The following is a 13,214-nucleotide window of genomic DNA, read 5'->3' on the forward strand; positions in this document are numbered from 1 at the left end:
AGCTTCGTGACCAGCTGCATCACTGTCTGGTATGGCAGCACTACTGTTATGGAGCGCAAGCGCCTGCAGAAAGTGGTAAAGACTGCGGAGAAGTTCACCAGGACTCCCACTGCCCTCTCTGCAGAGCATTTACCACCGCAGGGTGCATAGGAAAGCTGCCTCCATCCTCAAAGATGCAACACAGCCCCCGCATGGACTGTTCACTTCTCTGCCCCTCTGGCCGGAGGTTCAGAAGTGTGAAATGTAGGACCACTAGACTGAAAAACACTTTCTTTCCCTCTGCCATCAGACTCCTAAACAGCTGAGGAGTTTATTACCAGGAAATACATGATGTACTGTTTACACTCTGTTTGCACATGCATAATTGCACAATGACTTGGATGCTGCTCATGCTGCTCCAATGCAGCATACATTCTCTGTTATATTCTTTTATTATACTGCTGCATTTGTTGCTGCTTAAAGTGTCTTAGATTTTGTTATTTGTGTTACATGCATAATTGCACGACGACTCTGCTGCACATGCTGCTCCCATGCAGCATACATTATTTTCTTATATATTTTTTATTATATTGCTGCATCTGTTGCTACTTAAAGTGCCTTAGATTGTGTTACTTATTTATCTACTTTTTATTTCATTTGTATTTTGTGGCATTCATGTGGACGGCAAAATAAGAATTTCATTGTACAGGGAAACACGTTTCCTAACTGTGCACATGACAAATAAACACTTTGAACCTTGAACCTTTGATATGAAAGATCTTCTAAAATCTGGTGATATAACTTACATTATTTTGGTGCTTTGTGACAGAAGGTCCAGTTCACCAAATCTACCTAGCAACAGGCTCTGGTCCTCACAAGTGTAGAAGAACAAGAATTTTTTTATTTCCAGTTTTCTGAATTCTGAAGTGACTCTGATTCTCTACTGCCACCTCATGATAGATTTGCGTTTTGCACCATTGTAGCTATAGTAGAAGTGGTGGCCCTCACAAAGAACGTGGGCTATTCAAAGGCATAAAGACGTGTGTGTGTGTGTGTGTGCGCGCGCACACCTGGTATCACTCACACTGTCAGGACCAAAACCTGTTCATACACTCACGCCGTGGGGACCCAACCTTCCTCGTGGAGGCAGATGCTGTTTTAAACTTAGGGTTAGTCGTGTAGTGTTAAAGACTCCAGGAAATGAATGCAAGTCATTTTAAAGTCCCCATGAGGAATAACAGTAAACATGTATGTGTGTGTGGTTGGGCTGAGTTTGAAGCAGCATCTTCAGCTGTCACAACACAGCGCTGCATGCAGACATCATAGAGATGCCGGTCTCTACCAGTCTTCGTGCAGACCACTGCTGTGTTGAATTATTGAGCAGCCAGATGAGAAATGCCACAGAGACAAATAAAATAAATTCCACTCGCCTGCCCATAGATGGTGGCTGGTTCCACCGCCTCATGGACCTCGTGTGTGGGGAGTTGTCCTGGTGGAGAAAAAAATTAAATTAGTTATAATATGGACATCCATAATGCAGAAACTTTTGTGGGTGAACGTTTTGGTCCTTTAGCATACATCTTAGCTGAAAATTAACCCAAAACTATTTTGATAATCAATTTGTTCAAGTCATTTTTAAAGGTGCTCTACCTCATTTCTTTTCAGCCTCTAGATCAGAGGTGCCTAATACGTCGATCGCAAAGGTAGTGTTGGTAGATCGCGTGCCATTCAAAAATAAATTAGATGTATCCAGCGAAAAACACATGCCAAATGTTAACATGCGAATGGTCAGTGTGACGATTGGCTGTGGCGATCCCTAACTGGAAAAGCAGAAAGTGACAATTATTCATATATAACCTATCATCCATCCTCCCTATGGCATTTGCTACTTGATTGACATGCAGGGCAGCCAGTCTGAGATCTTGTCTTTTCTGACACACGAGTCACCAACCGCACGAGCTACTGCAAAACTGCAGTGAGCTAACTACCTTGTCAGCCTTCAAATTAATGTCTACTAAAGGGTATAAAATGAGTGGGGGAGCTGAATCAAGTAAGAAACTGAAAATATTCCATGCGGAATGGGAGGAGTACTTTTTTTTCCACGACGTTATATTCGAAGTGTGTTTGCTTGATCTACCAATCTACCATCACTATTCAGAAGAAGGGAAATGTGGAGTGGCACTTTCAGACTGTTCATAAAAACTATGACACTCATTCATACATTTTTGTGTGTGGGTGTGTGTGTAGTATTTTTAGTGTAGCTCGATCATTTTGACTTGGTCATTTGAAAAGTACTGTAGCTTGCAAGGAGAAAAGGTGTGGGCACCCCTGCTCTAGAGGGTCTAGTGGGACTCGCCACACTGTACCGCTCTTGCCCTTTCTGTCCTAATTCTTAGCCTGAAGGCCAGATGCCTTGTTGCTGAAGCTAGCGTTAGCTGGCTAACAGTAAATGTGTCTGAGTGCTTTGGCTGCTTTTAACCCTCTCCATGTCAAACAGCCAAACCCATGTTAACCCTGGTTGTTGCTCTTTCTTTGTCCCTCTCTCTCTGTGCAAGAGACGCCACCTCTTCTCTCTGGCAGCTGCTGGTTCAGATTTTTAGCTGCCCACAGCTCCTCCATGGCTGTTTGACATGACTTCTGGCGGCTGGAAAAACCCTTCTTATAGTTAAAGTACCTGAACACTTCCTCCACCACTGTGCTTCTGGCTCCGCCCCTTTCCGCTCCAGACTAAACCTTTTCCCAAGCAGAGGGTCATGTCACTTCTTTTTTTGAACTGTTACTTTTAAAGTTACTTTTAAAGATAAAGTCACCTACAGAGTATTAATCTTGTTGTAGGCTTCCCCTCATAATCTGCCTTTTGTGGTGTGAAAACGGTGTGTACTTATTATAGAATGACCTGGATGTGCCAGACGTTGTCGTGGGCCGTGCTCTGTTGTCTCCCTCTCTGTGGCTACAGTAGCAGCTTATGCAGGTCCTCACAGCACTGGGAGGAGAGGTACCACAGTTTGAACTGACAGGCTGATTTCAGAGCGCTTTGTGATTGAGAGAGAGACAGAGGGAGGACCAAGGATATAAAAAGAAGTGTGATGAAACATTCATGATGCTGTGCAGGAAAATTGGATTACTGCTGCAGCTAATAGCAGCAGGAAGTGGAACACAAGCACAAAAATCAAATTTAAACACAAATCCAGAAAGTTTGGAGTTTTATAAACTGAAAACGTGTTTCAGGTCTGTTTTTTTCTGTTTGTTTTAAAAATGCTCTCAGAGGTTTTATTATCGACCACACAACTGAATGAATCTCGCAAAGGACCATAAATACCTTCAGCTGAACTTCTGATTTAACACCATCATCGGGAATAGATGTTTGCATTTGTCCTGTATTGTGGTTTATTACTTGTTATGTGCCTTAGCTTTGTGTTAGAGCTGATTAGCCACTGTTAGCATGCTGAGCTAAGGCGGTGAACATGGGAGCATGTTAACACCTGCAGCACAGCCTTGTCTCCATGAGCTTGGTTGTGTGCTGCCATCTCACAGATTGGCTGCCTTTGAATGGAGACACTGGTGTGGCTGCACAGGCTTTATGAGCCTGTTTAGGTACAGGTGTACTGATGTGTCATGGGATTTGCAGTACACAGTTGTAGTTCCTGGGGAGCAGTACAAATAAAGAAACAAGGTATTTTGAAGCAGTAACTGAACAAGTCATTCTGTAGGTCTAGTAGTAAAAGTACTCCAACACATTTCACGTCGGACTTTTGGACCCTGTCCTTTGCAGGAAAGCAAAGGTTGAGAACAAAGTTGGAACATTTGAGGTGAAATTCTCAGCAGACATCCAGACACATGTCAGTTTTATGACAATGTATTTAAATATTTGTCCATAATACATTTTCAATGAGAGAAGAGAAATGGAGGAAGAGGCTGAATGTCAGAGGTAGGTCAACAGCAAGATGACAAATGTGTTGCTGTTGAAACTTGGTGAATCCCTGTATTCCACCCAGCAAGTCTAAAACCTGCACAGAGTTCTGTTTATCGACATCTTTTAAAAGTTTATTTTACTGACAATCAGCTTCTCCTCTGTGATCGTAAACCCTCCACCACCTTAGTGTTCACATTGTGCTTCCTGTCATGGCCACAACATTTGAAATCAGCTTTGATTTGTAAAACGTCTGATTTATGATGATGTTCATGCTGCCGCTGTTGATCACCATGTGACTTCCTGAGCTGTTGGACGGTAGTGTCTTCCTGTCTGCTTATTATTACCAGCATTTTCTAATCTCTTTGTTGTTTTCATTTTACCTTTTGCTGTGCTTGTTATGCCGAGTCCATTAGCTGAGAGCATTTTATGAATCGGCCTGATGGAGCAGGCTGCAGGCCCTGCTCAGCCACAAAGGGAAACGAGCCAGATGTTTGAATGACAAACTGAGAGGTTCTTCATCTCCTCCTCCTCCTCCTCCCCAGCCTCCATTTGTCATGACTTCTTTGCATCTTTGTTTCCTCCATTGGCCCCATTTTATCTGCATCTGTCTTTAATGATCTTTTTCTTCCTCCTTCTGTGTCATCGTTGCTTTTCATTTCCTTCCTCTTTTCCTCTTCTTTCCTCTTTGTTTGCTTCATTGCTCCTTGGCCTTTCTTAAAGGTCCTTTCCTCCTTACTTCTATCTGTCCTTCCCTTCTTTCTCTCCTCCCTCCTGCCTGCAGTTCCCTCGGTGTCACCTTCAGACCACTCTCAGCCTGTTTCCCCATCACTCCTCCACCATGTTCTTGCGAGGCTTGTCGTATTTAACCACTGCATGTAAATCTGATCCATCACACTTTATTGCTTCCGTCTTAAATCCTAAATGAGCTGTAGACACAGAGATAGACAGAGAAGAAGAATGAGTTTATTGGGCAGCGCTGTAACTTCCCAAGGTCGATTTTGTAGTTTCCTCACATCAGAGGGGCTGCCAGCTGTAACGAGGCCTGAGCACATCAAGAAAAAGAGCTGAAATTTAAACCAATCATTGTGTTCACCTCAGCAGCTTCTGCCAGAAAATACTGCAGTGTTTCCAATTTGTCTGTTCTAATGTACCTCCTCACCTGGAGTTTCTTATTCTAGATGGCAGCCGCCGGACTCGGTGGTTGTCCAGGCCTGCAGCCGAGACAAAGTGCTGTTTGTGTTTGAGAGTCCTCAGGTCCAGTCCAGGCAGATTTCTAACACCCACATTTAGATTGTAAACCAGGTACTGTCATAGCTGTGTGTTTGAGCCGGTCTGCTGCACAACAGAAAATACAATGCACTTTACAAAGAGAGGGTTCTTTATGCTCCAGTCTGCACTTCAGCTTTAGCTCAAGCTTCTTATTTGACTTGTTATTCCTTTATTTTACTGTTTCATTTGTGGTTTTTTCCATACACAATAAATATACAGAGGCAAGACAGTCAGAACCATTTGGAGTCATCAGGTCTTCTGTATGATTTGGTAACAAAATGTGACCCAGTCTTCATCTAAGTCAAATGTGAGGCAAACCCAGTGTGTCGAAGCTAACACCACACAAACAGTTAGGATCGTTCATGTCTTTGTTGAACAGCCCCTTAAACATTCAGAGTGCTGGTGGGACCTGTGGATTTACTAGCAGCTTGAAGCTCCTTTGGCAGCATTAACCTCACCCCGGCTCTTCCTGTAGCTGTGGATCAGACCTGACGTTGGTGTGAGCGGCCATCCGAGCTCAGGCCACAGCATCTGTGTTGGGTCGAGGTCTGGGCTCTGACTGGGACGCTCCACATAGCACATGCTCTTGTTTGAAACCATTACTCTGTTTTCAGGTTGTCCATCCGGCATGTTCTCGTACACATGACATCTCAGGGAATTTCTTCAGATTTGGTGCAAATGTCCACATGGACTCAAGGACGAACCGGTCAGATGTTGATTGTCAAAGGTCACAGTGACCTCACGTCAGTCCAATGAATTGGACTGGTTGGCAGAGGTATACAGATGCAAAGTAGTAATCCTATTTTGTTCAACATCTCAGGGCTGTCGCAGCCTACCTGTTAACTTGGAAAACACTTGAGTGTAATGCATCTGATCTGGTCATCAGAGCTGTGTTAGTGAAGCAAGTTGTCGCTGCCCACCTGTTCAGGTGTTTGTGTGGTGGCGACCCCTCAGATCAGACTGGCCAAGTCTGCACAGCCTGTTCACTGTGGTTCTACTAGAGTAGCGACTGCACTCGTTGTTTCAGATTGCATCCACACAAGTTGGTGTTTGTTTTTACGCTGCTGCCTTGAGCTTTGTTTTGATCTCATCCGCACTAATTTGTCCTTTTTCTGTTTCCACCCTTGTGTTTTTTTTATTCTGTCCCACGTCTGGTGGTGTTTGGGTTTTTGTGTTTAAACTTGGTGTTTGTGGTTGTTTACTTTCCTAAACCCCACAGAGGGATTTGTGCACACATCAGTTGTTTATATGTTCTGTCTTTTTTTTATGGCTTATTTTTGTTTTTCCCTTCTAAATGGATTGAATCAAGTCCTCTGTGTGTGTGTGTGTGTGTGTGTTACAGGACGTATGCACTGCAGCGGGTGCGTGATGTTTTCAGGGCCAACAGGAAGGTGGAGGATCCAAAAACAGTGGAGAGCCTGATGGAGGAGGGACAGCAGACACTGGCACTGATACAGAGACAGGTGACCATACACACACACAGTTTAACCAGGTTGACTAGTATGCAGATGAACACCTGTTTACTGACTGACCACCTGTCGTATACACACACACACCTGTGTGGCAACTGCAGGCTAATCACCTCACTGTATGTCACTTTGTTCCCATAATGCACCAGCAGCCTGTCAGCCAATCCCAGTGGAGGATTGTCACCTTCTCTGTTTACCACTGTTTCATCTCAGCGCACACAGCCGAACACGTGTGTGTGTGTGTGTGTGTGTGTGTGTGTGTGTGTGTGTGTGTGTGTGTAACAGTGTGGGTGTGTAAATGCATCACATACAGTGGGCAGTGGTGGGAGGGGTGTGTAGGTGAACTTGGACGCACACATACATAAACGTCCTGCCCACACACTGAATCCTGCATTCAGCAGCAGCCAGACGTCAGCTCTCCTCCGTTGCAGATGGACGTCTGTGAGCTGGAGCCAGTCGTGGTAACGCTGAACAGGAAAGCAGCAGTAAATCAACAAGAAACCTAACATGAAGCAAAACATAAAGTAAAATAGTAAAATTAAAAAATAATCAAACACACAGTCACAACCAATAAAGCCAAAAATTTATTTATGTAATCCTAAACTCATAAACGCTATAAAAGAAGTACATGGATTAGTCAATATGTAAACATCAGATGTCTGTCTGGGGCTTAGCGCTGCTTCTACTTCATAAACAGTCAGACCCCAGACTGGACAGAGAGAGTAATGTCCTGACGGCTCCAGGAAGTGAAGCCACCGCCCCCTGGTGGCTGGTTGCAGTATAGGTCATAAATCCTGCTCCCTTTGTGTTGGTGGATGGAACATGAGCTGCACTAAAAACTCAAAGTACAAGTCAGATTCATTTTTCCCAGAGGCCACTTCTGTGGTTTTTGGGAGATATTATCACACTGATGTGTGAACAAGTGGTCGTTTTTATGGTAAGCTTGTCTTTAATCAGTTATTTGATGATGCTATATAAAGGAGTGTATTTGACATGATTGACAGCTTTGATTGGCGGTCACTGGACTGCTCGGTCACTACTGCGCAGAATCCGGTTGCAAAATGCATCACAAAAGCAAAATGCCCGCCTCTGTATTGACAGTATTTTGGCTTCACTTTTGCATAGCGGAGTGAAGTGGTGACGCGTCGTCCATCTGTATATACGGCCTTTGGTAGAGACACAGAGGCGACAGCTGAAAGCATCACTTCTGTTTGTTGAACAGCTGTTTTGATGAATTGGCTGGTTTTACTGCACGCTGTGGTTGACAGTAGTTACGAGCTGTGTTCTGTAATCTATATTATTGTCTTTGTGCACTTGTACTAGTGTGGGTGCATCAGTGTGTGTACACATAAAAAGTTTAATTTATACTTGAATGTGTCTGTTCTTAACTGCGTGTGTGTGTTTTAGTGCATATTTCTGTGTGTCTGTGCCTTTGTAAGTTAGTTAGGGAGTAAAGATGATGGATTACAGCTGCAGTGCTGCCTCTCTCAGTGGAGGAGACACTAAACCAGCATGCTTCTGTTTTTTAATGAGAGTGTGTGTTTGGTTGGAGAAAGGGAGTTGTGAGAGTGAGAGGCCTGGGATCAGATGTGAGAGAGTGAACGAATGTAACGCAGCAGGGAAGGAGGAGTGAAATGAGCTGGACCGTGTGTGACTGGTCAAGGCGGCCGCTCTGTCCATCTGCAGCTGGATCTACTCTGCTCATGCACGTACACAGAGCTGCTCTCTTTGTAGGACTTGTTAATGTTATGGCTTCACTTTATCACCTCGTGTGTGTGTGGGTGAGTGGTGGCCTCTGAACAGCCATGTTTCACAGATTACTGCTGCTTAATGTCGCTGCAGTGTCACACAGCCTTAGGCCATTTTGGCTCAATTGAGATTAAATGCCACATCAGGCAGTGAGTTATACCTGCCAGGTTGAGGGAAAGCGGCCCCCACTATGGCTCCCAGGGGCCAGACGGAATCTCAGTCACTCAAATCTGTACAGAGGCTTTTTTTTTTTTGTCCAGCGTTTAGATGAAATGGCTCTAAGGCCAGCACCTGCTGATACAAACTGAGCACAGATGTCTGTTTGTGCTGCTGAACTGTAAACAGCTCTAGCATTTAAAGCATTTCCATTGTTAATATAAGAGCTCACACTATCTTAAGATGTGTTTGAAGTCAAAGTTTGTGTTTTGCTCATGGTCATTATGAAGCTGTGGCTGCTGCTTGACATATCGAGGCCTCAGCCGCTAATCCTGTAATGGACACTGAAAAAAAAACCAAAACACAAAATAGTTGTTGAACCTGTATTAATCATGTTAATGTGGGAAAAGATGGAGTTTTCCTTTAACATTTTTGAATTGCAGCTTTTGGTTCAGCAGAAAATTAAAACACAGAGTGGGAGAAATAAATCCTTCATTTCAGATGGGGAATACTGACAAAATACTGCGTTCATGTTTGGAGTTCATTTACAGACGCTGTGGTGCAGAAAAAAGAGGACCACCATCTTAATAAGAGGAAAGTGAAGTCCCTGGTGCTGTGGCTTCTCTGCAGACGTTCAGATCAGGCTTTGTCAGTTAATAATCAGAGAAACAGGGTTTTAAAGAACAGCTTTGTGTTTCAAAGCTGGGGGGGCATTACAACTGCATGGGACTGTACTGTACATCTTGTACATGTGTATTCAGAGGCGAAATTAAGTTAAAAAAGGAGAATTTTTGTGATTTATATCTTTTCCTCTGTGTTTCCTGTGATCAGATGGATATATATTAACTGAAACTGGATTATTACTTCACAACGACATTTTCTCTGCCTGATCAAATGTGTCCGGATCTGACTGAATTATGACCCTGAAGAGTTTTGACCTAAGCTGAGGGAACCAAGGCTTTTCAGGAATGTGCAGTAGCTGTGTTGCTGAGCCCTGTTCTTTCACACTCCGCAGTGTCTGTGTGTCACGTCTCTCCCTCCGTGATGCAGTTCATAGTCTGTGTCACAATTCAAAGTCATCATTTACTGAGGACAGTTCTCTTATGGATGTGCTGTGGCTTAGTTGTCAGGTTTGAATCAATGTTTGGCTTTACTGACATGTGTAATGGTGCAAGTCCCTAAAATCAGGGTCACTGACAGCATGTCAGTCAGTGAGGAATGGTTTTTCTGCTACAGCCCCAGACTGTGTGATGCTTCAATAAGAAGCTGCTTAAATGAGTATTTTCATTTCATACCGTCTTAAATAACTGCAAGTGCAAGCAAAGAGCGGATCAGTGACATGTTTCTGAAGCAGGAGAGGCTGTGCAGTCCTCCTCTGACGCAGCTGCATCTCTTCAGCTCATTTTGGGGAAACAGAAGATCTTAGGAAAGATGAGCTGGACAGAAGCTGAGTTAGAAAGTAGGGCATCACCCTGTGTGAAAGCCTGCGTCACCTCATCGCCTCCTCCTCCTCCTCACCTTGCTCTTCCCTCTTTCCTCCCCACTTCACGCTCATCTATTTTCTCCCCGTTTTCCTCTCCTTCAGTCTTTCAATCTGTGAAAATCCCCAGCCTTCCTGTAGAAATCCCACACCTTTATTGCTGCTGTGCACCTGAGTGCCCCAGCTAGCACACACACACTGTACCAATCCATAGTGAGTCTAGAAGGAGAAAATTGAGCTGTTCAAGTGGATAAAAGCCTTGCCCCCTGCTCCTCCTCTGCCCCACTTCATAAAACATAATACTGAGGCAGCAAGAGAAGCTGCGAGTCCGACTCTGGTTCACAGCAGGACGAGGTGTTAATTAGAGCTGGGACCAGAGTCGATATCTACCACCATCACCACTGTAATCAGGAGCAGTTTTGTTTCTACATGAAGAACATAAAAATCCGCAACGTCCATCGAAAACCTGAAGAAGAGAGACTCATCTTTTGCTCCTTCATCACCAGCCTCGCAAACTAGGTATTGATATTTTAGTATTGATTTCTTACTATTGATGGCCTCAAAATTTCAAAGAGTTGAACCCCGCTGCCCTCAGAAGCACAGCTGCTCAGCACAGCTTTTATCAACAGCACAAAAATCACAGGTCAGGTTTTTGGGGCTGTGAATCCAGCCATGCAGCAGCACGGTGTAGTGTCGCAGTATTACAACAGTAACACGCTATTTGACCTTCACTCTGATCGAATGACCTGAACAAACAAGATAGAAAGGCAGTGACAGAAACGTGCTTGGTTTGAATGAGGAACTTTAATACAGTAAAATGACACTTGTGAACATGTGGTAACGCTTCAGTCGTAGCCAGTACAGTGACGTTGGACTGGATCCATGGATCTGAGGGTATGCTGCATTTCGTTCTTCTTCTGTGGCTTTATTTCTAGTACTTTGCTTGTTTGTTATTTTAATCTTGGAAATCAGGTTTGACGCAATGATGATAGCTCATCCTCCTCCTCCTCCTTCACACACACCCCCTACATGATGAAATTCATTGACTGCAGAAGGCAACGTGATGCTAGGAGAGCTGTTAGAGATGAGGAGGGAGGAGGGTGATGGAAATAAATGAGAGAGGATCAGAAAGCAGAGGTGGATGGAAATTCAGTTTCTGATCTGGTGCCTCTGTGGTAAAGGTTTGGTTTGGTTCAGGCAGTTAAAAGTACTCTGCTGAGGTCAGGGAGAGTTTGTGGTCACGGTTAAAAGAAGATGGGATGTTAAGAGCTCTGAGACAACAGAACAACATCCCAGGTCTCCTCAGCTGTTTTTTGCTATATGCCATAGGGCGGGGTATAATATTTGTGAAGACGAGTGTCGGTGTGGCTGAGCAGGAAGTCTGAAGACTTATAAGGCCCTCATTTTTCTGTTAGTGAGTCACTTACTGCTGATGTAGACCACGTTTTCTCAGTTCCTCTCTCCTCACATCCTACGTGGGCGGGGCTAAGACACAAGAAAACGATCCAAGTGTGGGAAACATGGGTGCAACTAAGGGGCTTGAGACTGACCCCAGGAGTCATGCCAGCAGCTCTGAGAGGCTGGATGTAGGCACAGCAGCGCTGTGGGCTAAATGCTAATGTCAACATGCTAGCATGCTCATGTTTACTGTTTTCCATCTCTGTGTTAGTGTGCTAACGTTTGTTAATGGGCCTGTTAATAATTCTTCAGGTATTTGGTCACAAACCAAACAGAGTCTGACCCGATGATGAGGCTAAGAAAAGGCTTGGGGTCACTACAGTCCCTGTGCCCTCAGTGTTTGTTTTCTGCACCAGATTCAACTAGAACCACAGAGCATTCTAACTGTTCTCACAAACAGCCAGGGAATGAAATGCACTGTGAAGCAGTGAAGAGTGAGCGTGGCCTCAGTGATGAAGTGGAGCCAGTGCACGAGCAGATCAGCGTCTGCCTCTCTCTGTCATTTCATAATCTTGTACAGAAGGACTCTGATCTCCTGTCTCTGTGAGTCACAGTTTCTCTGCTTTCTTCACTTATGTCTTCTGCACTTTCCTGGTTTCTTTCACGGACCCTCCACACTCTCTCCTCTTCAGCAGATTGCCCAGCAGTCCATCGATTCACTTCTCTCAAAATCACCTCTTCTCATTTTCCTCAGCTCGACTTTATTGATGTGTCTGCCTACAAGTGTTTTTCTGTTTTGCTCGGCCTCTCCTCCTCTGCAGTGCTGCAGTAGCGGGACGATTAATGAGAGGAGCCCAGTGTGTTCACAGTGTGAACAGGCTGCTCAGACCTCCAGCACACGAAGAGGAGACGTTTGCTGCTCCTCGGGGTTTGACCAGGAGCGATGAAGGACGTAATCTGACAACAGCAGTGGTGTAATGAGGAAAGGACTGAGTGTCCGACCTCAGACAGCCTGAAACTGCTGACAGGCAGCGTTGGAGGTCGATGGCGGTTTTTAATCCAGTTTCAGATCTCCTTATCAAATTTGAATCTCCTGTCAGGTCTCATTGCAAGAGCTACATTTCTACAAGTCAGTTAGTGGTACTGATTGTTGTGACTGGAATCACAGCTTGATCTAAGTAGCAGAGCTGCTGGTTCACAGCAGTGAGATTAGTGAGCTCCACATATGAATAGACGTGGCGTGGCCAACATTGCCTGATGAAGCCAGACACCTCAGCGTTTCTGTAGCTGTAATATAACACGTTGTTAATTTAGACTTAGACCAAATGAACAGAAAAGTAAAAACAGAGCTTGATGAGTCGATGTTCCATGTTTGTCTACATCCTGTCAGAATGTCATTCAGACTGATGAACAGCACCTTGGATTTGATGGACAGAGAAAATGTGGAGTTATTGGGGGGAAGGAGATGTGAGGAAGCATAGCAGCTCTTCCATCTTCTAAATTAGCTCTCCTCTACACTTCCTCTCTCCCTCCATCCTCCCTCTGCTTCCTTTCATCTCCTCTTCCTCTCTCCCTCATTGCAGTGGACTGAAACAGAAGATCACAGCAGAGTCCGCCTGCTCCACACACACACACACACACAGTGAGATTGTTCTGATATGTGAGCACAGTTTTCCTTCATCTCGCCTCGCTCCTTAATTAGTGTTTGCTCAGAGAGAAAAAAAATTAAGGTTAAGACACAGCAGCTTTTGAAAGTAACTCCTCATTACTGTTGTACTGTGTGTGTGTGTGGGGGGGGGGG

At 44.6% G+C, this 13,214-nt stretch overlaps 1 protein-coding gene across 1 annotated transcript in view; it reads left to right on the forward strand.

The window, feature by feature from the left end:
• The window catches only part of lyrm4b (LYR motif containing 4), a 43,209-nt gene that overhangs the window by 6,425 nt on the left and 23,570 nt on the right, over window positions 1-13,214 (forward strand). The window contains exon 2 of the mRNA XM_020621887.1: window positions 6,504-6,624. Coding sequence (XP_020477543.1) covers window positions 6,504-6,624 — 121 coding nt within the window. The remainder of the gene's footprint in view (window positions 1-6,503; window positions 6,625-13,214) is intronic.

The sequence above is a fragment of the Monopterus albus genome, unplaced genomic scaffold (assembly GCF_001952655.1).
Source record: "Monopterus albus unplaced genomic scaffold, M_albus_1.0 scaffold269.1, whole genome shotgun sequence".
In the NCBI taxonomy this organism is placed as follows: domain Eukaryota; kingdom Metazoa; phylum Chordata; class Actinopteri; order Synbranchiformes; family Synbranchidae; genus Monopterus; species Monopterus albus.